This window comes from Palaemon carinicauda, chromosome 6 (genome assembly GCF_036898095.1).
Source record: "Palaemon carinicauda isolate YSFRI2023 chromosome 6, ASM3689809v2, whole genome shotgun sequence".
In the NCBI taxonomy this organism is placed as follows: Eukaryota; Metazoa; Arthropoda; class Malacostraca; order Decapoda; family Palaemonidae; genus Palaemon; species Palaemon carinicauda.
In genome coordinates, this window is record NC_090730.1 from 22,140,166 (window position 1) to 22,163,596 (window position 23,431).

A 23,431-nucleotide genomic window follows, 5' to 3' on the forward strand; every position below is an offset into this window, starting at 1 on the left:
AGGACAAAGTTTGCGTCAATGTTTCTACTAGAAACCAACGGCACAGTGTAAAATCCGGACGTCGGACGTCGGACGTCGGATGCCGCCCGGGAGAATAGAAAATCGCTTGTATCACCGGGAAAGACTCGAAAATACACCTCTCTTTTATGACTGGTAATGTTCACTGATACTTTCTGTTATTTTCTGAATAAATGTTCTAAAAATATTGGTTTATTTTCATGTTATTGAGAATAATCTCAATCGGACATCAACATTACACTATTTAACTGCCCGTTATTTTACCCTGTTAGGATAAAAGCCGGACGTCGCCAATCAGCAGTCACAGATAAGAATTTACCCGGCTGTAAAGTAACATAAGGAGAAAGGGCCTACCACTACCTTTACCCTGCATTTAGTTGCCAAGAAATTTACAACAATGATATCCTAATTGCACTTGTCTCGACCAAACAAACCGCATGTTAGACTAGTTTATTTTAAAAAAGTTACATGAGACTACAAGTAGAAATACAACAAAAGCAGTTTTACATATAAGCATGTAAGTGTGAGACGATGCACACACAAACCACCCAGGCCCTAACAGGGTAAAATAGTGGGCAGTTAAATAGTGTAATGTTGACGTCCGATTGAGATTATTCTCAATAAAATGAAAATAAATCAATATTTTTCGAACATTTATTCATGAAATAACAGAAAGTATCAGTGAAAAATACCAGTGTAAAAAAAGTGGCGTATTATGGCGCCTTTACCGGTGATACAAGCGGTTTTCTATTCTCCCGGACGGCATCCGACGTCCGACGTCCGGATTTGACACTGTGCCGAAACCAACGGTGGAACGAATATGTTATTATTATTATTATTATTATTATTATTATTATAACTTCCTAAGCTGCAACCGTAGTTTGAAAAGCAGGATGTTATAAGCCCAGGGGGCCCAACAGCGAAAATAGCCCAGTGAGGAAAGGAAACCGGGAAAATTAAAATATTTTAAGAACAGCAACAACATTAGAATAAATATTTCCTTCATAAACTATAACAAATTTAACAAAATAAGAAGAAGAAAAATTAGATAGAATAGTGTGGCCGAGTGTACCCTCAAGCAAGAGAACTCTAACCCAAGACAGTGGAAGACCATGGTACAGAGGCTATGGCCCTACCCAAGACTAGAGAACAATGGTTTGATTTTGGAGTGTCCTTCTCCTAGAAGAGCTGCTTACCATAGCTAAAGAGTCTCTTCTACCCTTACCAAGAGGAAAGTGGCTACTGAACAATTACAGTGCAGGTTGGCCAGGGCACCAGCCACCCGTTGAGATACTACCACTAGAGAGTTATGGGGTCTCCTTTAACTGGCCAGACAGTACTACATTGGATCTTTATCTCTGGTTAAGGTTCACTTTCCCTTTGCCTACACATACACCGAATAGTCTGGCATATTCTTTCCAGATTCCCCTTTCTCCTCATACACCTGACAACACTGAGATTACCAAAGAATTCTTCTTCATCCAAGGGGTTAACTACTGCACTGTAATTGTTCAGTGGCTACTTCCCTCTTGGTAAGGGTAGAAGAGACTTTATCCATGATAAGCAGCTCTTCTAGGAGAAGGACACTCCAAAATCAAACCATTGTTCTCTAGTCTTGGGTAGTGCCATAGTCTCTGTACCATGGTCTTCCACTGTCTTGGGTTAGAGTTCTCTTGCTTGAGAGTACACTCGGGCACTCTATTCTATCTAATTTCTCTCTTTCTTGTTTTGTTAAAGTTTTTATAGTTTATATATGTGATATTTATTTTAATGTTGCTATTCTTAGAATATTTTGTTTGTCCTTTTTTCCTTTCTTCACTGAGCTATTTTCCCTGTTGGAGCCCCTGGGCTTATAGCATCCTGCTTTTCCAACTAGGGTTGTATCTTAGCAAGTAATATTATTAATAATAATAATAATAATAGTTAACCCCTTGGCTGTTATTATTATTATTATTATTATTATTATTATTATTATTATTATCATCGTCACTAGTGTACGCTGCCCGTCAAAACTGACGGCTAAATATTTAGATAGATATGTACGCACACCCTCACACACAGATTCATCACTTGACACCCCCTTCCCCCTTTCGTAACTACAACATGGCAGTCTTTTTGCAATTTGTGGGAGATTGTGGTTTCCGAGTGTAATTCTCAGTGGTACCTCCTCTCACTAGGCTATAACTCCTCCCTTTCCCCATACCCAAGGAACAGGGAGAGACAGACTAGTTATATGTCTGGCAGTGTCGCTGAACGTGACCGGATATATGTATATATATATATATATATATATATATATATATATATATATATATATATATATATATATATGTATATATATATATATATATATATATATATATATATATATATGTGTGTGTGTGTGTGTTTGTATATATATATATATATATATATATATATATATATATATATATATATATATATATATATATATATGTGTGTGTGTATGTGTGTGTGTGTGTGTTTGTGTATATATATATACATACATATATATATATATATATATATATATATATATATATATATATATATATACATTATATATATATATATATATATATATATATATATATATATATATATACAGTATATATATATATATATATATATATATATATATATATATATATATATATGTAAAAATAAAGCTAGTCACTTGCTCTTTATTATACAGGGCAGATTATAGTAGTAGTAGTTGTAGTAGTAGTAGTAGTTATCAATTATTCTATTTCAGATTCCTGAAAGTTTCAACAGCGTATGCTCTCCACATCTGGAACAAACTCAGCGTGGACTCGACCCCACAATTGGGAGACGGTTCCATTTATGACGTCACTGCCAAAAAGTTCTGCCCGGAAGTCTACCGGATCACTCTGGCAGCTAACCTGACGTTGTAGTCTAAGCAAGTTTCGCGTAAGGAAGTCAACATTATTCGAGTAATTAGCTATTATTTCATTGTATTAGAGTATTTAATATTTCTTCCACCAAACCTCTTCTCTCCATATCACCCTCCACCTTCTCCCTTGGAAGAACTTGTTTTAATCGAATTTGAGGTTGACCACTATTTAAAATATAAAATATATATCTTACATTCCTGTAAGATTCATCGTTATAAAGTAATAAATTGGTTAACATTTAATTCTAATACCATACGCAGATGAATGATAATGTAGGCTACATTGCTTCGATCTTCTGGTCCTCTTTAAATATATCAAAGCTATTGACTCCTTTCTTATTCCTAACACCATTTCCACCTTTTTTTTTTTTTTACCATTACCATTATCATCTTTCTTTTTCCTATTACTATTTCCCGCTCCATTATACTAGTACCATTATCGCCTTTCTTTTACCTGTTACTATTTCCACCTTTCATTTTACTAGTACTATTATCACCTTTTTCCTATTACCATTTTCACCTTTCATTTTACTAGTACTATTATCACCTTTTTCCTATTATCATTCATACCTTTCATTTTACTAGTACTATTATCACCTTTTTCTTATTATCTTTCTACCTTTCATTTTACTAGTACTATTATCACCTTTCTTTTTCCTATTACCATTTCTACCTTTCATTTTACTAGTACTATTGTCACCTTTCTTTTTCAATATTTAACTTAGCCGGTGATTATAATAGCTGCAACTCTGTTGCTCGACAGAAAACTCTATGGAAAAATTCGCCAGCGATCGCTACACAGGTAGGGGGTGTACTCAACAGCGCCATCTGTCGTTCAGATACCCAGTACTCATTGTAAACAAAGAACTCAATTTTCTCTCTGTCGGGCTACCGGCAAGACCTACTAATTCGCTGTTGCTAACTGGATTTGTTTTCACAACTATTTGGTGAAGTACACTATTCTAGTTTTGAGCTTTCGCTATGCAGGTGTTTTATCTTCATCTTAAAACTTGAACTCGTTTTGGATAGATTTAATTATGGTGACAAAGAGAGTATGGACTTTCTTTCACTTTTAAATGGCCGACCCTTCCCTTAGACGGAAGTGTGTTTAGACTTTTAGTAATATCTTATCACGTTATAGATTTTCCTCTATATATTTTATATCTCTCCGCCTTTTTTAGGCCTCTTCGATTAACTTTCCATTTTTTATAAACATATAAAATAAATTTTAATGCTTTGTTTATATAGACCTTTCCTGAGAGTAGGCGGTCCTAACTTGGAAACCGAAGTTAATCAACTTTGAGCCCTTTATATCGTCTTTAGCTTTTAAAGGATTTAAAACTTTTTAAATGTAATATTTTATGAAAGAATTTCTTTGATAGTCTTCGTACTGTTTTCAAAGATGAACTAACATTAGTTTTTTATGCTACGCAGTTGTTGACGTTCAGGACGTTCAACATGCGCTCTATCGTTACGATAGAGAGAGAGTGTATCACGGTTTCACTTTGCAGTAAGAGTAAATCGATTCTGACGTTTTGTTCATTCTTTCTTAGCTTAAATGTTTTAAATTCTAATTTAAAGGAACTTTTTATTTGAAAATCCTTTCAGTTTTTTCCTTTAGTCAAATAACATGTTTTTTTTGACGATATATAATTGGGCTCTTCTCTTAGGTGCGAAATCAAGAGAGAAAGAGAGAGAGAGATAGAGACGGAGGGAGAGAGAGGAGAGAAAACGTTCCGTTCAAGCGGCTAACGTTGTTCTCGTGTTACTCTCGTCCCTAGTCTCTGTACGGGGAGGAAGGATAAAACGTTTTTAGGTTTTTATTCTTGTCCCCAGGCTATGTGCGGTGAGAGATTGAAAACGTAGTTATATGAACTGGTGTTTAGTCTCTTTCCCAGCCACTGATTTTTCTTTTTATCTTAAAATATGTTTTCTGTTTTTTGCTGGTACAGGTATTATGAGCTTGCATTATACGACTAATTTCGCAATTACTACCTTTTAATGAAGGGTAGAATTGCGTGTTTCAGGTAGAAATAAGTGCAAAACAGAAAATCGAAGTGATAAAGTGATATGCGCAAAGTGTTACAGTGTTGCGTCCGAGGCGCAAAGTGTTACAGTGTTGCGTCCGAGGGTTCGTCTGTTCGTGCCTGTCGTTCACCTAGTCCGGGACCTCTTGCAAGCTCCCAAGCCCAGGGGAGAAGTAATGTCAAACGACTTATGGGTTCGAGAGGCCTTGACCAACGAACAGACGTTTTCCCTCTATGGTATCGGGTGTTTCTTACCAAGATCTCCCCTACCATAAGACGGGAGAGACGTTGTTTCTCCTCGCCATCCGTAGGCTTTTCGCATAAGAAACCTGTCACAAGGTTTCGAAGCCCTTAAGCGAAAGTCAGTCCTTTCAGGACAGGTCCAGCTTCCTGGTTACAGCCATTAGGACAGCTCTGACCCTATGCAGTCATCGGATAACTGCTCGCCGCCTAACAAAAGCGTAACACAGACTCCGAAAGTCTTTTTTTGTAGGCAAAGTGTTGCGGTCACAGACGTTACCCTCGTCTATTACCACAACCATTTCCGTTGATCCTTAAGGGGTTGTATGGCAATACATGCAGTATATGCTTGCCTCCCTTATGGAAGACTATTCTGCCGTTTAGTCCGTTGAGTCTAGCCGTTTATCTCATCGATATCCTGGCTTTCAGCCAACCTAACGTTCCTTTGTGCTTTCTGTTGACGTTGGCGTAGCTTAGTCACGTCAGTCAGGTTGTTTAGAACCACACTCGATGCGGTCTCGTGTGGTTTTTCAGCCGCATTTGGACGTTAGGCCACTTGCTGATGCTCCTGTTGACGTTCAAGACGTTCACTAACAATCGGAGTTGACTTGTTTTGACGCTGTGCGTCAACCTCCGCATTCTAGAGTTGTTTTGACTGCTCAGTCTAGGCAGTCAAAGCAGTCTCGAGTGGACGCTGTACGTCCTCACGCACCTGTTGTGGTTGACAGTTCAGTTGTTGACAGTTTCACAGACTGTCAAGCAGTTACATGACGTTGCGTTCTGGTCCGCTACTAATGCACCAGTGAGAGACTCAGCTTTTATCGGACAAGGTTCCTGTAGATGAGGAAGTTGCTGTTCTCCCTCCTACTGATATTCCCTTGAGGACTTTGTCAGATGGAGAGGAGCCTTAAGCTGCTTAGCCTCCTATGGACTTTAATTAAATCATGATGATTTTTTAAGGATCTTCGTCCGGATCTTGTAACTGCTGCTCCTCGTTCGCCTAAACGTCAGAGCTTACACTAGGCCTAGCTACTTCGAAGCCGTTGTTTTTAAGCTAGTGCTCTCTCGCTCTCCTAGAGAGCGTTACGTTGGCTAGGCGACTGGTTTTTCACCAGGAGGAGTTTGGGGGATACAGCCTTTGCTTTCCCTTCTTTTAAACTGGTTTATAGAGCGAGAGTCTGATATGACACGAGAGAAGTTCTTGGCTTGGGAGTTCATGCCTCTGCCCAGATAGACTTCTCAATTCTGGTAGACTCTCCCTGGCGCCTAGCCAGGAGACGCTCCAAGTTGTTTACAGGTCAACTTCTCAGCTGTTGTCGAGCCTTTGAAGTTTTGCTGTACTATTATGTCACGCATAACAAGGCTTTCAGGGATGGTAAACGGTTCCGCCTCAGTCGCTAACCCCGTCTGTTGCCACACCTGCTCCCGTAGACCCTAAATGGGCTTTGCTGCAAGACATGCAGTCCAAGCTTGCGTCCTTGATAGAGGACTTAAATGCGGAGAAGAACCTTCTGGCCAACAACCTTCCAACCGGTCGGTTGTGCGCCCTGTTGACGCTGAGGTAACCTACTCGCGTCTGCCAGTTGAGGTGGTTCCTCCACCGATGCGACCCAGTGTGGGTTGCCAGCCGCACGTTGACGTTAAGCGACGCTCGGAGGTGGTTGTTGACGTTCAGGACGTTCAACAACCAGCAGAGGTGACTTGTTGTGACGCAGTGCGTCAACCTCAGCAACCCGGTAGGGTGTTGACTGCACAACCCAGACGGTCTAGACAGTTTCGGGTTGACGCTGTGCTTCCTCGCGCACCCATGGTTGTTGACAGTTCACAGACTGTGCAGCAGTTCCATGATATTGCGTCCGGCTCCGTCACGCATCCACCAGTGCGACCGGATTCAGCGAGCCAGACGTTGCCCACTCCGTTGCCGTTTCCTCATCAGTTTCGGATGAGGAACCCTCTGATGAGGACGTTGCTGAACAACAAGACGATCAGCCCCCAGCCCTGCTATCCATCCAGAAGATGCTGAAGAAGGAACGCTGCTCAGTCAGGCTGTGGATGAGTCTAGTAGGGACGCTGTCATCCGTGGATCAATTTGTGTCACTAGGAAGACTACACCTCCGTCCTCTTCTATACCATCTAGCTTTTCACTGGAAAAAGGACAAGACGCTAGAAGCGGTCTCGATCCCGGTTTCCGAAAAGATAAAGTCTTGTCTGACTTGGTGAAAGGACAATATCAACCTAAGAGAGGGTCTTCCCCTGGCTGTTCAGACTCCCAACCACGTTCTCTTCTCAGACGCATCGGACGTAGGCTGGGGTGCGACATTAGACGGTCGGGAATGCTCGGGAATATGGAACTCGAGTCAAAGGACAATGCATTTCAACTGTAAGGAGCTACTGGCAGTACGTCTGGCCTGGAAAAGCTTCAGGTCTCTCCTTCAAGGCAAAGTGGTGGAGGTGAACTCGGACAACACCACGGCTTTGGCGTACATCTCCAAACAAGGAGGGACCTACTCTCTGACGTTGTACGAGATCGCAAGGGACCTCCTCACCTGGTCAAAAGGTCTAAACATATCACTAGTAACGAGGTTCATCCAAGGCAACTTGAATGTCATGGCAGATTGTCTCAGTCGGAAGGGACAAATAATTCCAACAGAATGGACCCTCCACAAGGATGTATGCAAGAGACTTTGGGCCACCTGGGGCCAGCCAACCGTAGATCTCTTCGCAACCTCGATGACCAAGAGGCTCCCAATATTTTGCTCACCAATCCTGGACCCAGCAGCAGTTCATATAGATGCCTTTCTCCTAGATTGGTCACATCTAGATCTATATGCATTCCCTCCGTTCAAGATTGTCAACAAGGTACTGCAGAAGTTCGCCTCTCACGAAGGGACAAGGTTGACGCTAGTTGCTTCCCTCTGGCCCGCGAGAGAATGGTTCACCGAGGTACTTCGATGGCTAGTAGACGTTCCCAGAACACTTCCCCTAAGGGTGGACCTTCTACGTCAGCCACACGTAAAGAAGGTACACCAAGGCCTCCACGCTCTTCGTCTGACTGCCTTCAGACTATCGAAAGACTCTCGAGAGCTAGAGGCTTTTCGAAGGAGGCAGCCAGAGCGATTGCTAGAGCAAGGAGAACATCCACCCTTAGAGTCTACCCATCGAAGTGGGAAATCTTCCGAAACTGGTGCAAGTCAGTATCCGTATCCTCGACCAGTACCTCTGTAACTCAAATAGCTGACTTCCTCTTATATCTGAGGAAAGAACGATCTCTTTCAGCTCCCACTATCAAGGGTTACAGAAGCATGTTGACATCAGTCTTCCGTCACAGAGGCTTAGATCTTTCCAACAATAAAGATCTACAGGACCTCCTTAAGTCTTTTGAGACCACGAAGGAGCGTCGTTTGGTTACACCTGGTTGGAATTTAGACGTGGTACTAAGATTCCTTATGTCAGACAGGTTCGAACCGCTACAATCAGCCTCCCTGAAAGATCTCACCTTAAAGACTCTTTTCCTGGTATGCTTAGCCACAGCTAAAAGATTCAGTGAGATTCATGCCTTCAGCAAGAACATCGGATTCTCATCTGAAACGGCTACATGTTCTCTACAACTTGGTTTTCTAGCCAAAAACGAGCTGCCTTCTCGACCTTGGCCAAAATCGTTCGATATTCCAAGCTTATCGTATGGTTGGAAATGAACTAGAAAGAGTCTTATGCCCTGTAAGAGCTCTTAAGTTCTATTTAAAACGAACTAAACCTTTACGAGGCCCGTCTGAAGCTTTATGGTGTTCAGTTAAGAAACCATCTTTGCCTATGTCAAAGAATGCTTTATCCTATTTTATCAGACTGTTAATACGAGAAGCTCATTCCCATCTGAATGAGGAAGACCAAGCTTTGCTGAAGGTAAGGACACACGAAGTTAGAGCTGTCGCTACTTCCGTGGCCTTTAAACAAAATAGATCTCTGCGAAGTATAATCGACGCAACCTATTGGAAAAGCAAGTCAGTGTTCGCGTCTTTTTATCTTAAGAATGTCCAGTCTCTTTACGAGAACTGCTACACTCTGGGACCATTCGTAGCAACGAGTGCAGTAGTGGGTGAGGGCTCAACCACTACAATTCCCTAATTCCATAACCTTTTTAATCTTTCTCTTGAAATGTTTTATTGTTGTTTTTGGGTTGTCCGGAAGGCTAAGAAGCCTTTCGCATCCTACTTGATTTGGCGGGTGGTCAAAGTCATTTCTTGAGAAGCGCCTAGATTAGAGGTTTTGATGAGGTCCTGTTGTATGGGTTGCAACCCTTGATACTTCAGCTCCTAGGGGTCGCTCAGCATCCTAAGAGGATCGCGAGGCTCCGTAAGGAAGACGTACTTAAAAAGGCAGAGTAATTGTTCAAGTCGACTTCCTTACCAGGTACCTATTTATTTTGTTTAGTTATTTTGATAACTTCTAAAATGAAATAAAAATTCTTAGCTCATATGATGTAAACATATTTTGCTGGTCTCTACCCACCCCCCTGGGTGTGAATCAGCTATTATAATCACCGGCTAAGTTAAATATTGAAAAATGTTATTTTGATAATAAAATAAATTTTTGAATATACTTACCCGGTGATTATAAATTAAAGGACCCTCCCTTCCTCCCCAATAGAGACACAGTGGACCGAGGAGAAAATTGAGTTCTTTGTTTACAATGAGTACTGGGTATCTGAACGACAGATGGCGCTGTTGAGTACACCCCCTACCTGTGTAGCGATCGCTGGCGAATTTTTCCATAGAGTTTTCTGTCGAGCAACAGAGTTGCAGCTATTATAATCACCGGGTAAGTATATTCAAAAATTTATTTTATTATCAAAATAACATTTTTCCTATTACCATCTCTACCTTTCATTTTACTAGTACTATTATCACCTTTTTCCTATTACCATTTCTACCTTTCATTTTACTAGTACTATTGTCACCTTTCTTTTTCCTATTACCATCTCTACCTTTCATTTTACTAGTACTATTGTCACCTTTCTTTTTCCTATTACCATCTCTACCTTTCATTTTACTAGTACTATTATCACCTTTTTCCTATTACCATTTCTACCTTTCATTTTACTAGTACTATTGTCACCTTTCTTTTTCCTATTACCATCTCTACCTTTCATTTTACTAGTACTATTGTCACCTTTCTTTTTCCTATTACCATCTCTACCTTTCATTTTACTAGTACTATTGTCACCTTTCTTTTTCCTATTACCATCTCTACCTTTCATTTTACTAGTACTATTGTCACCTTTCTTTTTCCTATTACCATCTCTACCTTTCATTTTACTAGTACTATTATCACCTTTTTCCTATTATCATTTCTACCTTTCATTTTACTAGTACTATTGTCACCTTTCTTTTTCCTATTACCATCTCTACCTTTCATTTTACTAGTACTATTATCACCTTTTTCCTATTATCATTTCCACCTATCTTTTACTAGTACTATTATCACCTAATTCCTATTACCATTTTCACCTTTCATTTTACTAGTACTATTATCACCTAATTCCTATTACCATTTTCACCTTTCATTTTACTAGTACAATTATTACCTCTCTTTTCGATAATACTAAATCCATGATTGCGAGATACTGCAACACGATGAAGTTTTTAATTCTCACTTAAGATTATACAGATGAGTTTTTCAGTTCAATAGTGGAATTATTATCTAGATAAGGGGAAGAGAGATTAAACATTTGAACATCCATAATTTCATATTTTCTTTTGACAGGTTTATGGAAGTTTGTGAATATGCAGAGTTGCACTATGATGTAAAAGTTGAAAGAAGTTTGACAGCAGAATGGAAGGAAGCTGAAGTTTTTAATTTAAAAAAAAATTAGTAAAAAGATTAAAATGTGCAATTGCCTTTCTTTTCCCTCATACTTACCAAATAAATGATTAATTTAGGCCTATATTAGACTATGTATCATATCGCATATATTACCTTTTTCGCTAAAGCAGCATTTTTCCTTAATATATTTTGTAGAAATATACCTTTTCCACACATTTCGACTTCAAGATATTCTTTGTTAAATTTCAATCGTATGATTGTAAAATTTAATGGAGTAAAATGTAAGGGAAAAATATACACTTTAATTAAATTTTATCATTGATTTGTGTGCATAGTTTCTCTCAATCATGCACATGAATGTTTCATATCACATCGCTGAAAATGCCATAAATGCATTCTTTGTATAATCATACTGCAATATATATATATATATATATATATATATATATATATATATATATATATATATATATATATATATATATATATATATATATGTGTGTGTGTGTGTGTATATATATGTGTGTTTATATACACATACACACACACACATATATATATATATATATATATATATATATATATATATATATATATATATATATATATATATATGTATATATACTGTATTATGTAGGTAGTAGGTTGACTAGGGAACCAGTCACCCGTTGAGATACTACCAATATAGAGGTATTGGGTCCTTTGACTGGCCAGACAGTACTACATTGGATCCCTCCTATGTCAAAATAATCTTTTGAGTTAAATATAACAGTAAAAGCCCATTTAATGGAAACATCTACTTTTGAAGTAGTCTACCATTAGCACCATGATGATCCGTAGCCATTTAAAGGGTAATTACGACTTCTCTATTTATTGGCAGTCAAGGGTTTTACAACAGATCTATTATTGCTTATCACACTTGTAACCTTGCCATAATTACGTCCTTTTTTATCAATAGTCTGTGCTGTCACATATGGTTAGCTGAAGCTTATTCCCTTGAATTAATTTTTAAGATTTCGAAACAGTAGGCAATCGTTAAGTCTACGTAAGTAGATAATCACATAAGTATTTGATAGCCTGTTAGTAATTTTCAAAGGTAAACAAATCCTTTTGATAATGCCGAGATTCCCAGAATTAGTTTTGGAACTTTTTCGTGACTTCATTCAGTTTTGCCCATATTGTCTTCCATATTCAAAACTTCTCCAATTTGCCTTTTTTAAATCATAAATTGTTTTGAATATAAAATTTCACTAATGCAAAATATCTAAGTTTCATGTGACTTAGGACGTTAATGCCCCTAAAATACCCCTGAAATAAAGCTTTATGAAGACTCACATCTTTGCCTCTAATTCGAGTATAAAGCAAGAGTATCGCAACATAACTTCTTATATGTGGACTAAGTGTAATTTCTTGTGTGCGAAAAGTTGAAAAAGTTGTTAAATTTCTGCAAATATTTTCAGTACGTTCGTGATATATTTATGTCCTGGAATTCTTTACTCTATGGTGTATATTATCATGTATGTATAAGGTATTTATTTGTAGTATTTGTATATATCTTTTATATTTGCTAGTTTGTTGGTAACAAAGAATAATTTATTTACTTTAGATTGCTACCCCCAATCTAAATACCTTCTCATATTAACTTATGTTAAACTATGGCTAATATAAGGAAATACAATGTCTGAAGTGCTTAACACGTAAAATTTGATGATTATAAGTTACCATGGAAGATCTTATAATGTCCAGGATAGATTAGTGTAGGTTAGGTTAGGGTATGCCCTTTTTATGTTAATTTAGGTCGAAAATGGTGAAGTACCTCCATCCTACCCAGCCGTTTTTTGTGTTCTGGTATTTTCTGCAAAAGTATTCTTTTCCGACTACCAGCATCCAATATAGCCCCTAACAGTAATGCAGAAAACCGGTTAAATCACGTTATTTTCTACAGGAAAACATATTTTCTGTTAAAATTATCAAATATAATGTCTTATATATATTTTGTTAAAATACTTAAATATAATGTCTTTTTCAAATTCGGTGTCACTTAACTCACACATGTACTGCGAACGGTAACATTAGCAACATTACCAACGTTACGGTGATTCACAGCGTTACCAACGTTACGGTGGAATTACAAACATTAGCAATGATACGGTATTATTATCGTGTGTAATTTAAATAATTTTTCCATATACCCTTTACACAATATATGAAAAAGTACAAAAAGGGTACAGAACCTAAAAACCCACCTAACCTAACCTAGGAGTTCCCTGGTCACAAACCCAATATAATGCCCTATGTTATATCACTTCACTCACGTTACGGTAACGTTAGTACTGTTACGATAACATCATCTGTAATGGTTCTTATTTCGCCATTAGCTCGCTTCGCTCGCATGAAAATAAAACATCAAGCTCGTATGTACTGGCAAGCGGTAATGTTGAGCTGCGCTCGCTAACATTAGTAATGTTACGCTAACATTACCAACGTTAGATATAATGGTTCTTGTTCCTCACTTACGATCACAAGAAAATAAAACATCACCCTCGTATGCATTGGCAATTGGTAATGCTGAGCTTCGCACTCTAAGAAAATATAATAAAACTAACACAAAGTTAAAGAAATTAACGAGTTACTTTTATAACCATGATGTCGTAACTTAGGGGTCACGGGGGTGTTGTGACTGAGTCTGTGGTGTCTTAAGTGTTTTGCCTTAGATTAGTACTGTACTTGGAACACTGTAAAAGTTGGTATATTATATTATGTGATTTAAGAAAATTATCAACATTGGAATACACCAAAATAGTTTCAAGTATGGATTACTGAAGCCGTTACAATTTTCTAATACTTGGATCGTAAAATACGCAAAAGACAACACTTGAACTAACAAAGACCTGACTTGGGCAAAGGTTTCCACGGAAAAGGGCTTGTTGGAAGGTGGGGTAGGGAAATATTAAAACCCCTGTGGAAACTTTACATATGTATGGGTTTGTGATTGGTTAATGGAAAAGCAACGGAGTCTAGAGAGTAAACATGAATGAACAGAATGGGAAACTTGTCCAGAGTAAGTATTTATGTGAAATCTGGGAGTGACAAGGTAATAACAAAATATATAAAAGTAATATATGAAGATAAAATGGAATGTATGATAAATATTTGATAGGTATATAAAATGAGGTGATTTTATAAGGTATCGGATAATAAAACGAGTAATACTGGGGTCAAACGTAATATGTATACGAGGATATTACATAACTAATCAAGTAATAGACTTGAACAGGGCTGGAAGAGAGATGAATGCTTACATTTCACGAATAAAGAAGAAGAAATCCTATTGGTGGAGGAAAAGTCTCTGCGCAGGGAGGCGGGGTTTTTGCGCAGAAAGTCGAAACCTTCTATGTACAAACGTACGTACAAGAGCGTCTACAACGGGCAAGTAGAAAGAGAAAAAATAAATGAAAACTGCTAATGTTAGCATGATACGTTAACATTTGATCTACATCACACGTTGGCAGCACTGGTTACTGTATTTTTTCATGAGACATAGTCTTTGCCATGGCACCTCCAAAGTTTATCCAGGTCTGGTAATTGCTTGGACCTCGTATACACTGACTCCCCTGGCGTTATAACTTGTAAGGTTGGTTCTCCAGTTGGGACATCCGATCATGCCTTGATTTCATTATTAGTGAAGACTGAGCAGCCTGTCCCTGATATATCATATTCTTGTAAAATTTATATGAAATCCCAAGCAGACTGGAATGGGATTTTGCATGATCTTTTGTTCTTGAATTGGTCACAATTATATAATAGTGTAGATCCTGTTGTCCCTTTGAATGAGAATTTAGTCAACATAATTGATAGGCGTATCCCTTCTCGTGTGCTAAAGTACCGAGTGAAGGACAAACCGTGGTTCAATGATGATTGTAGACGTGCTTATTTGGAGAAGCAGGAGGCCTATCACCTTTGGAAGGGTAACAGATCAGATTTGACCTGGAACAACTATACTCAGCTTCGAGCTTTTGCCCAGAGAGTTTATGCCTCAACTGAAAAGGAGTACAATTTAACCATAAAAGAAACACTTTCTGGTACAACTCAGGAACATAAATGGTGGTCTACCCTTAAATCTGCACTCTTTGGTGTAGATGCAACAGTTCCTCCTTTACTTAAACCAGATGGCTCAGTCACTCACTGTCCAAAGGAAAAGGCAACCCTTTTGGCTGATGTTTTTGACAGTAAACAGAGTAATGAAAAACTTGAACTTCCTCATTCCTGTTTTCCTGAGGCTAAACTAACTAGTTTAGCTTTCGATCTCGTAAGATTAAAGCTCTGTTGGTGGACCTTGATGCTTATGGAGGTGTAGATCCAAATGGTATTTTTCCTTTGTTTTTTATAAAGACAGCAGATTTCTTAGCTCCAAAGTTATCTGTTATTTTGCGCAAGTTAGCAAGAAGAGGAGCTTTTAGCACTTGTTGGAGAATTGGTAATGTTACTCCTCTATGTAAATGTGTTTGTGGTAGCTCAAGTCCCACTGATTACCGCCCAATTTCCATAACTCCCATATTATCTAAAGTTTTTGAACGTCTTCTGGCAAAACGTCTTAATAGGTTTGCTGAAGGTAATCATCTACTCCCTAGTTTGCAGTTTGGTTTTCGTAAAGGCCTTGGAGCATGTGATGCCCTTCTTACAATCTCCAATGCTGTACAGAAATCCCTTGACTGTGGTCGGGAAGATCGTATGATTGGCCTTGATTTTAGTGCTGCCTTTGACCGTGTTAATCATGAGGCCCTTGTTTTCAAACTGAAACAGTTGGGAGTGGGTGGGTCGTTTCTTAGCATTATTATTGATTTTTTAAGTAATAGATCTCAAAGAGTTGTTGTTGATGGTCACCATAGTGATTATAGGAATCTGATATCCGGTGTTCCACAGGGTAGTGTTCTTGACCCATTACTTTTCATACTATATACACATGACATGTGGTTTGGCCTAGAAAACAAGCTTGTTGCATATGTAGATGATGCTACTCTCTTTGCATCAATTCCATCCCCTGAATGTAGATCTAGGGTTGGTGAATCCCTTAATAGAGATTTAGCTAAAATTAGTGCATGGTGCAAATTATGGGGTATGAAGTTGAATCCTAACAAAACTCAAAGTATGATTGTAATTAGGTCAAGGACGGTGGCTCCTCAACATCCGGATCTCAGTATTGATAATGTTTCTTTAAATTTGTATGACTCTTTTAAAATTTTAGGTGTGATTCTCGACAGAAAATTTACTTTTGAGAAACATATAAGGTCTGTGTCTTCTTCAATTGCACAAAAAATAGGCTTATTGAGAAAGTCTTTCAAGATTTTCGGTGATCAATCTATTCTGAAGAAGTGTTTTAATTCTTTCATTCTACCTTGTTTTGAGTATTGTTCTCCTGTCTGGTGTTCAGCTGCTGATTCTCATCTTAATTTGTTGGACAGAAACTTACGGTCTATTAAATTTCTTATTTATGATCTAGATATTAATCTTCCTCACCGTCGTTCAATTAGTTTATTATGCATGTTGCATAAGATTTTTCATAACTCTGACCATCCTTAACATTCAGATCTCCCTGGACAATTCCATCCTGTTCGTAATACTAGGCAGGCAGTTAATTCTAATAGCCAGGCCTTCTCCATCATGAGGCTCAATACTACGCAGTACTCTAGAATTTTTATTCCAGCTGTTACCAAGTTGTAGAATGATCTTCCTAATCGAGTAGTTGAATCAGTAGAACTTCTAAAGTTCAAAGTTGGAGCAAATGCTTTTTTGTTAACCAGGCGGACCCGAGTCTTTTTATAGTTTATTTATGACATATTTGTTTTTGATGTTGTTAATAATTTATATATGACATGTCTGTTTTGACGTTACTTTTTTAGAATGATTTATTGTTAATTTGTTCTCTTCATTTATTTATTTCCTTATTTCCTTTCCTCACTGGGCTATTTTTCCCTGTTGGAGCCCTTGTGCTTACAGCATCTTACTTTTCCAACTAGGGTTGTAGCTTGGATTGTAATAATAATAATAATAATAATACGGTTTTGTATTTTCCTCCGTTTATTATACATTCAAGAAGGTAATGTATAGGGAAGAAAAGGCTTGTTTTACGATTATATTATCGTTTCCCCAGTATGTTTTCCCCACCCAAAACCCCGAGTTCTCACTGGGGGTCCCCCATTATCGTAGGATATAGATATAAATATATTTCTGAAACTATTCACTTGCGACGGGAACGAGTGTCATTTTCGAAGAGAGCGTAATTTTTTTCTATAAGAAATACACTGCAATAATACCAGAAAACTAACAGAAAAATGGTTTTTCCTGCAAAAATTAAGGGTGAAACAACACTTGCAGACTAACTACCGCAGTTATCTCTCGAGCACAGTTTCCTTTCGAGTTTCGTGAGTTCCGTTTTCTTTAAAAAAGTGACTTCTCAGTCTTTATCATTGGCTGATTTTAATAGGTAAACGTACACAAGAACGCCAGCTAACCTAAACTTCCCCACCTAACCTAACCTAAAAGTCATATCCTTACCTACCTGCAATTGCCCTATCCTTAGACGGCCATATTTTTAGCTTAGTCTCTAATGTTTTACCTTAATAATCTGAGTCTGAGTAATCCAAATTGGGTGTAAAAACCTGGGCAACGGTTTGTGTTGAAATGGCACTTATCTACAAAACTACCCTTGTAATTGGGCACAGAGAAAATGCACTGGACACACTTCTTAGTTTGGTCTTTCTAACTTTTCTGTGACACTGCCATTGATGTTGATCTGTACGTAAAGTGCACAGCTTAGAACACTCACTGTATGTGAGTTTATACTTCGTAATTTCACTCATATGCGACACAGAACTGCAATACCTATTAAATAGAAAAAACTGCGATAAGAAATCTTGTGGGGCGATGATTTCAACTAGCCCAGACTCTGAAAAAGAGAAAGTCAGCGTAAAATGAGCATGAACAACAATGTTCATGAACGTCTTTGGCAACCTTGAGGAGAGAGAGAGAGAGGAAACAACTGCTCTCTACAAGCCAAAGAGAAAAAGTGACTAGTTCACCATTCCATGAGTACAGTATGTACAGGTGACTGATACCTCTAGCCACCCTCTACCCAGTGTCTGGGTAGGGAGGGTTGCCACCTTGCACCAAAAAGTCCAATTGACTACTTTCCAGCTTTGCTTTGAAAGAATATCCATAATAGATAACGTAAGATTTGTGTTACGGAAAAATACAAGTTATTTATGAATTTGTCATAATACATACCGTAATTAGAATGAGTATATCACAGGAGATGGGATACATATTACCGGGTTACTGTAGATGTCGGAGGGATTCCCTACAGAATACGACACTGACGCATCAGGAATTCCTTCAAACTAAAAGATGGCTGCGTAGAACTCCATACAAAAATGGTTAGTGGTCGTTGTATAAAATATGTACACTTAGTTAATCTTAAATTGTATACATATTGTACTGTACAGAATTACAGTAATGTTGTTTATTGTAAATGTAAGCTATGTGTACGGTGAGTCAAGTCCTTCAAACGTAAACAGCAAACGGTTACAGTAGGCTACAGTTAAGCTCTTACAGTAGTGATAGTAGTATAGTACACTAATACGTATACACTACAGTATCAGTGAGTGTTAGATAGTATTGCTAGATAAGAACAATGATACTGTGATAGAAACCAAGTAAAGACAATGTTAGGCAGTACAGTACTTAGTGGGTTAGTTATCAGAGCATAAGCAATGAGCAGTGAGTTGTTAGGTTAGGGTAGGAGTTATCCCACCCTAGATCACCAAAGATATCTTTATTCAAGCTTTTCGTGCCCCTCTTTGTTACTTAACCCTCTCAAAGAGTGGGGCTTACGATATTTTTGACGGGAGCACTATGTGATTTCGTAAAAATTTCAAAGTTTCTTTGTTATTAGTTAAAAAGAGTCTAATGGTTTTGTGTTGGGTATATTCACAGCTAGCACAAAGGGTACCCAAGACTGAATTGACGGTTTTTATTTGAAAATCAACCGCTGAAGTAAATTGTTTAATGAATTTCAAGACAAACCAATCAAAAGTAGTGATTCAAATATATCACGATTCTGATTGACAAATTCAAAGTAAAGATGAATTAAATGTCAAGTACTGTGCAAGGGTATGCAGTTGTTGCATTTGTTTTCTGATAATCTACAAATGTATGACAGGTTTATGTGCAAACCCCCCATCTCATTAATCTCAACATTCTTGTGCCTTTGGTAGGAGCATGGCTCTTGGCAGTCATCCCTGCACTAAGTATGGTTGTACAACAACCATGGCAACCCAAAGAAGCTGCATCGCTGGTGCTCCGTTGATGAGGGATATTTATTGTCCTGCCAACAGGAACTTGAAGGGTGCCTCTGCAGTCTCTCCTGGCACCTGCTTGTGTTGCTGAATGGTGTGTCACCTGCTTGTGTTGCTTCTGAAGAGTCTCCTGTGGTCCCTATCTCTGTAGGAGTGTCATAGTTAGTTTCCGAGATCTCAACCCAGAAGAAGGCCAACAAGAACCATGTGTGTTCTTCCTCCCCCCTTCTTCTATTTGTTCCTCCTCCTCCTCTGCTATTTGTCTATTTGTTCCTCCTCCTGTGCCTTGTCTATTTTAGATTCTTCAAATGCTGCTAGTTCTAAGAAGAAAATATAAAAAAAACTCCAGGAAGACCAATTGACAGCAGTCACATAAGATTGACCGATCTCTCTGTGCTTACACGTGAGAGACGGTGTCATACCTAGGGCCATCCCAGATGTTCAAGTCGTCTTGGTATGCGATACGTGAGCTTATGCTCCCAATATCAGTGTTTGGTCTTGTACTAAATTGAGCACACCCACTGGTGTGCTCAGCCCTTCTTTTCCCCTTATCCTGGATGCTCGACTGATCTCTTTTCTTTAATGAGGAAAAGAGAGAGAGAATTAGCATAATGCAGAGAACCAACCCAGTCTGGGAAAGTGCCTTGTTACACTCCCAACATAATTTCTTGGGCACCCCTTCCTTCTAATGTATAATTGACTCATACCTCGGTCTCTTTCCTTCAGGATGCTTTGATCCTGAAGGGAGAGAAACTAATTTTTACAAGTGACAAGACATTCCCGCAAATGAGAAATGATCGGGAATACAATCCTTTGTCTCCTTTGACCTGTCTCGGTATGATTGGTCACAGCATGTTTCTTCTCATTGTGATCCCCGTACTACAAGTGACACTCCCATGAACTCGACCATGAGGAATTGAGATCACCTGTCACCTCTTATTTTCCTGCACAGCCAGTGCATGCTTCAGGGAGATCACACGTGCTTGCATAATTGGTAATGGGAACATCTGACCACCCAGGACTGGTCTCAGTGCCCTTACCAGCAACCGAGATGCTCCATGACATGCTCAGCAAGGTTCTTCACCACCAATTGACATGTACGCGATTCGCCTGTACAGTATAGCATATTTTATACAGTAGGCTATATGGCAGATCTATTTTAATGTTGTTACTGATCTTAAGATATTTTAATTTTTTTTTGTTTTCATTACTTCTCATATATGATTTATTTCCATATTTATTTTCTTCACTAGGGTATTTTTCCCTGTTGGAGCCCTTGGGTTTGTAGAATTAGGTTTTCCAACAAGGGTTGTAGCTTAGCTAGTACTGTAATAATAATAATTCCTGTAGTACTCTGCTCACTATTATGGTTCTCAGTGGTATACTGTACTTTGTCAGTCTTGCCTCTGAAGGGAAGGCTGACTCGGGGTACACTTTTGGTCCTGATCGTTCATACTAAAAAAAGAAGAAAAACTGTTTCAAAGGGAGGTAGTTTAGATGTGTTGTCAACAACCCAATAACTGCAAGCTCCAGTCCAGCGCTGGTGGATGTGGAGAAACCCGATACCAAGTGTTCACTTGTCGATGTTCTTGCACTCGCTAGCAAGTCCAATGACCCTGGACGGGCTACCTTGATTTTTATGAAAGTGGGTTCAATGGCCATCGATTGGCATTTCTGCCCTCTTTTGTGATCAAAGATCTAACTAAAGTTGGTATTTGTTCCATAACTGAAATACAAACCACGCTATTTAATATGGGTATTACTTTCGGCGTAGCTGAAATGACGAGCCATTAGAATTTTAATGAGGGTTTACTACCCCCATCGCTAGTTAACGGGGGCTAGGGAAGGGTAGCTTGCTACCCCCCCCCCTCACACACCTGTGTGATGAGCTCACTTTTACTTTGGCTCGGGTGGTGATCGGACGTGTCCGCTTTCACCCTCGCCTCTTTGACAGCCATTAATGCTTTTTGTCTTTTTACTTACTTTTTCTTATACTTGTAATACAGTACATACTTTCGGCGTAGCTGAAAGGACGAGCCATAAAAATTTAACGAGGGATTATTACCCCACCGCTAGTTAGCGGGGGGTAGGGAGGGTAGTTAGCTACCCTCCCTCCTCACACACGTGTGTTGTAAGCTTCACTTTGCTTACGGCTCGGGTGCTAAACGGACATGTCCGCTGTCACCCTCGCCTACACGACAGCCATTAATCATTGCTTTTACTTTCTCTTTTCTAGAGTGTTGTGAAGTTGCCCTCTACAATGCGGAAGTGCCCTGGGTTACCTGACCGCCCTTGTGGGACCTTCATGTCTTCCATCGAGACGGATCCTCACACCTTATGCCCTTATTGTAGGGGTCAGCGGTGTGAAAGTGATAACGTATGTATGGAATGTAGGGAGTGGCCTACCTCCCAGTGGGAGAGGTTTTCTCGCCGCCGGAAGAAGAAGTCCAAAGGGGATATTTCTCCTTCAAAGGTTTCTTTGAAAAAGGAAAATCCTAAGGACTCTTCTTCCGTAGCCCAAACCTCCTCCGAAGCTTCCACTCGGTCGGCCTCTCGCGAGAGGCCGTCGAGTGGTAGCGTAGGCCGTACTGTTGTTGACCGATGTCGGGGTTTGGGAGAGGGAGTTGCCTCCCATAGCGAGGCAGCTCCTCCTCCTCCCCCGGGGGAGGATTTGATTATTTCTCCTGATGTAAATAATGATGATCTTTTGCAGCTTTGGGCTTCCTTGGGGCTTCAGGGTTCGCCCTTCAAGGAAGCCCTGTTTGACATGATCAGGTTGGGAGCAGCTGTCAAACAGTCATCGGCGGTAGCAGAGGTTGACCCTCTGTCTATTGTCGAGGCTGTTGTGGCAGACGCTTCCAATGAGTGTGTTCAAACCCCAGCTCCTGTTGTAGCTGAAGGCTTAGCTCCCCCCTCCGAACATCCTTCGAGGGAGGAACTAAGTCCAACGGTCTCTCCTGCGGGTGATTCCCCCTCCCCCGGGAGAAGTTCACTGACAGAGACTCCTCTTCGGAGGACTGCCGATAGTTTGCCTGCTGCTCCCAGAGGACATATCCGACGTAAGGCTCGCCTTCCTCTTCGTCGCCGAGGTCTTCCTTCTCCTCAAAAGGGTGTTAGGAGGCTCCTCTTCGGATCTTCATCCTCGCAGTCCCCCGCAGAGGAACTTCGTCCTTCAGCTACCGTTCCTGCTACCTCATTGGACCTGGACTTCTCCACAGATCGTTTGCGATCTCCTACGCCTACCAGACCTGCTGACCTGCCTTCAACTTTCCTGGCTGCTGACGCGCTGTGGGCGCCCACCCATCCCATTTTCAAGCGGGCACCGGTCCTTTCGGAGCCAAAGGGGCTTTCACACATTGTGTGCAAGTCCCTTAAGCGCCAGGTTTCCCCTGTGCGCCAATGTTCGCCTGCGCGCCAGCGCTCACCGGTTGCTGTCTCATCTCGCCAGCGCTCTTCTGCACGCCCACGAGCTCTTGCACGCCCACGATCTCCTGTTCGCCCTGCAGTTCCAGAGACTACGCGCCCACGATCTCCTGCTCGCCAACGGACCTCTGTGTGCCCTCGGCCTGATATACGCCATGGATGCCCTCGGTCTCCTACTCGTCAGTGCTCTCCTGCTTGCCAGCGCTCTCCTGCTCGCCAGCGCTCTCCTGCTCGTCATCGCTCGCCTGCTCGCCCTCGCTTTCCTGCTCGTCATCGCTCGCCTGCTCACCCTCGATCTTCGGATCAGTGCTCCAAGGAGAAGTCTTCCTCTCCTGCTCGCCAGCGCTCTCCTCCACAATCGCCGACTCGCCATCAGACCTCGCCTGCTCGCCATCGCCCGCAGTCTCCATCGCGCGCCCACTGCCAGAACTTCTGTTCCTGATGAGCTCCCTCCTGCTCGACCGCGCGCTAGGGATATTCCCCCTGCACGCACGCGCCCTACGGCTTCGCCCTTACGGGCCCTTCAACATCCTGTGGCTGCACTCCATCCGAGGTCTCCGGAACGCGCACCAACGCGCCCCGTCACCTACTCGCCCTGACACCTACGCGCCCACGCGCCCTGTCGCCTGCGCGCC

At 40.2% G+C, this 23,431-nt stretch overlaps 2 protein-coding genes across 8 annotated transcripts in view; both read left to right on the forward strand.

Annotated features, from left to right (window-relative positions):
* The window catches only part of LOC137642495 (lactosylceramide 4-alpha-galactosyltransferase-like), a 127,975-nt gene extending 116,886 nt beyond the window's left edge, over positions 1-11,089 (forward strand). For 6 of the 7 annotated variants that reach the window (XM_068375098.1, XM_068375100.1, XM_068375093.1 and 3 more), the window contains 2 exons: positions 2,774-2,949; positions 10,960-11,089. In XM_068375098.1, the coding sequence (XP_068231199.1) occupies positions 2,774-2,933 (160 nt within the window). In that variant the 3' untranslated portion in view covers positions 2,934-2,949; positions 10,960-11,089. Of the gene's footprint in view, positions 1-2,773; positions 2,973-10,959 lie in introns of all 7 variants that reach the window. The other variant, XM_068375094.1, reaches the window with a different exon arrangement.
* Positions 11,090-12,409: 1,320 nt separating this feature from the next.
* LOC137642498 (uncharacterized) overlaps positions 12,410-23,431 on the forward strand; it is a 297,295-nt gene continuing 286,273 nt past the window's right edge. The window contains exon 1 of the mRNA XM_068375105.1: positions 12,410-12,536. The gene's annotated coding sequence lies outside the window, so the exon portion shown is untranslated. The remainder of the gene's footprint in view (positions 12,537-23,431) is intronic.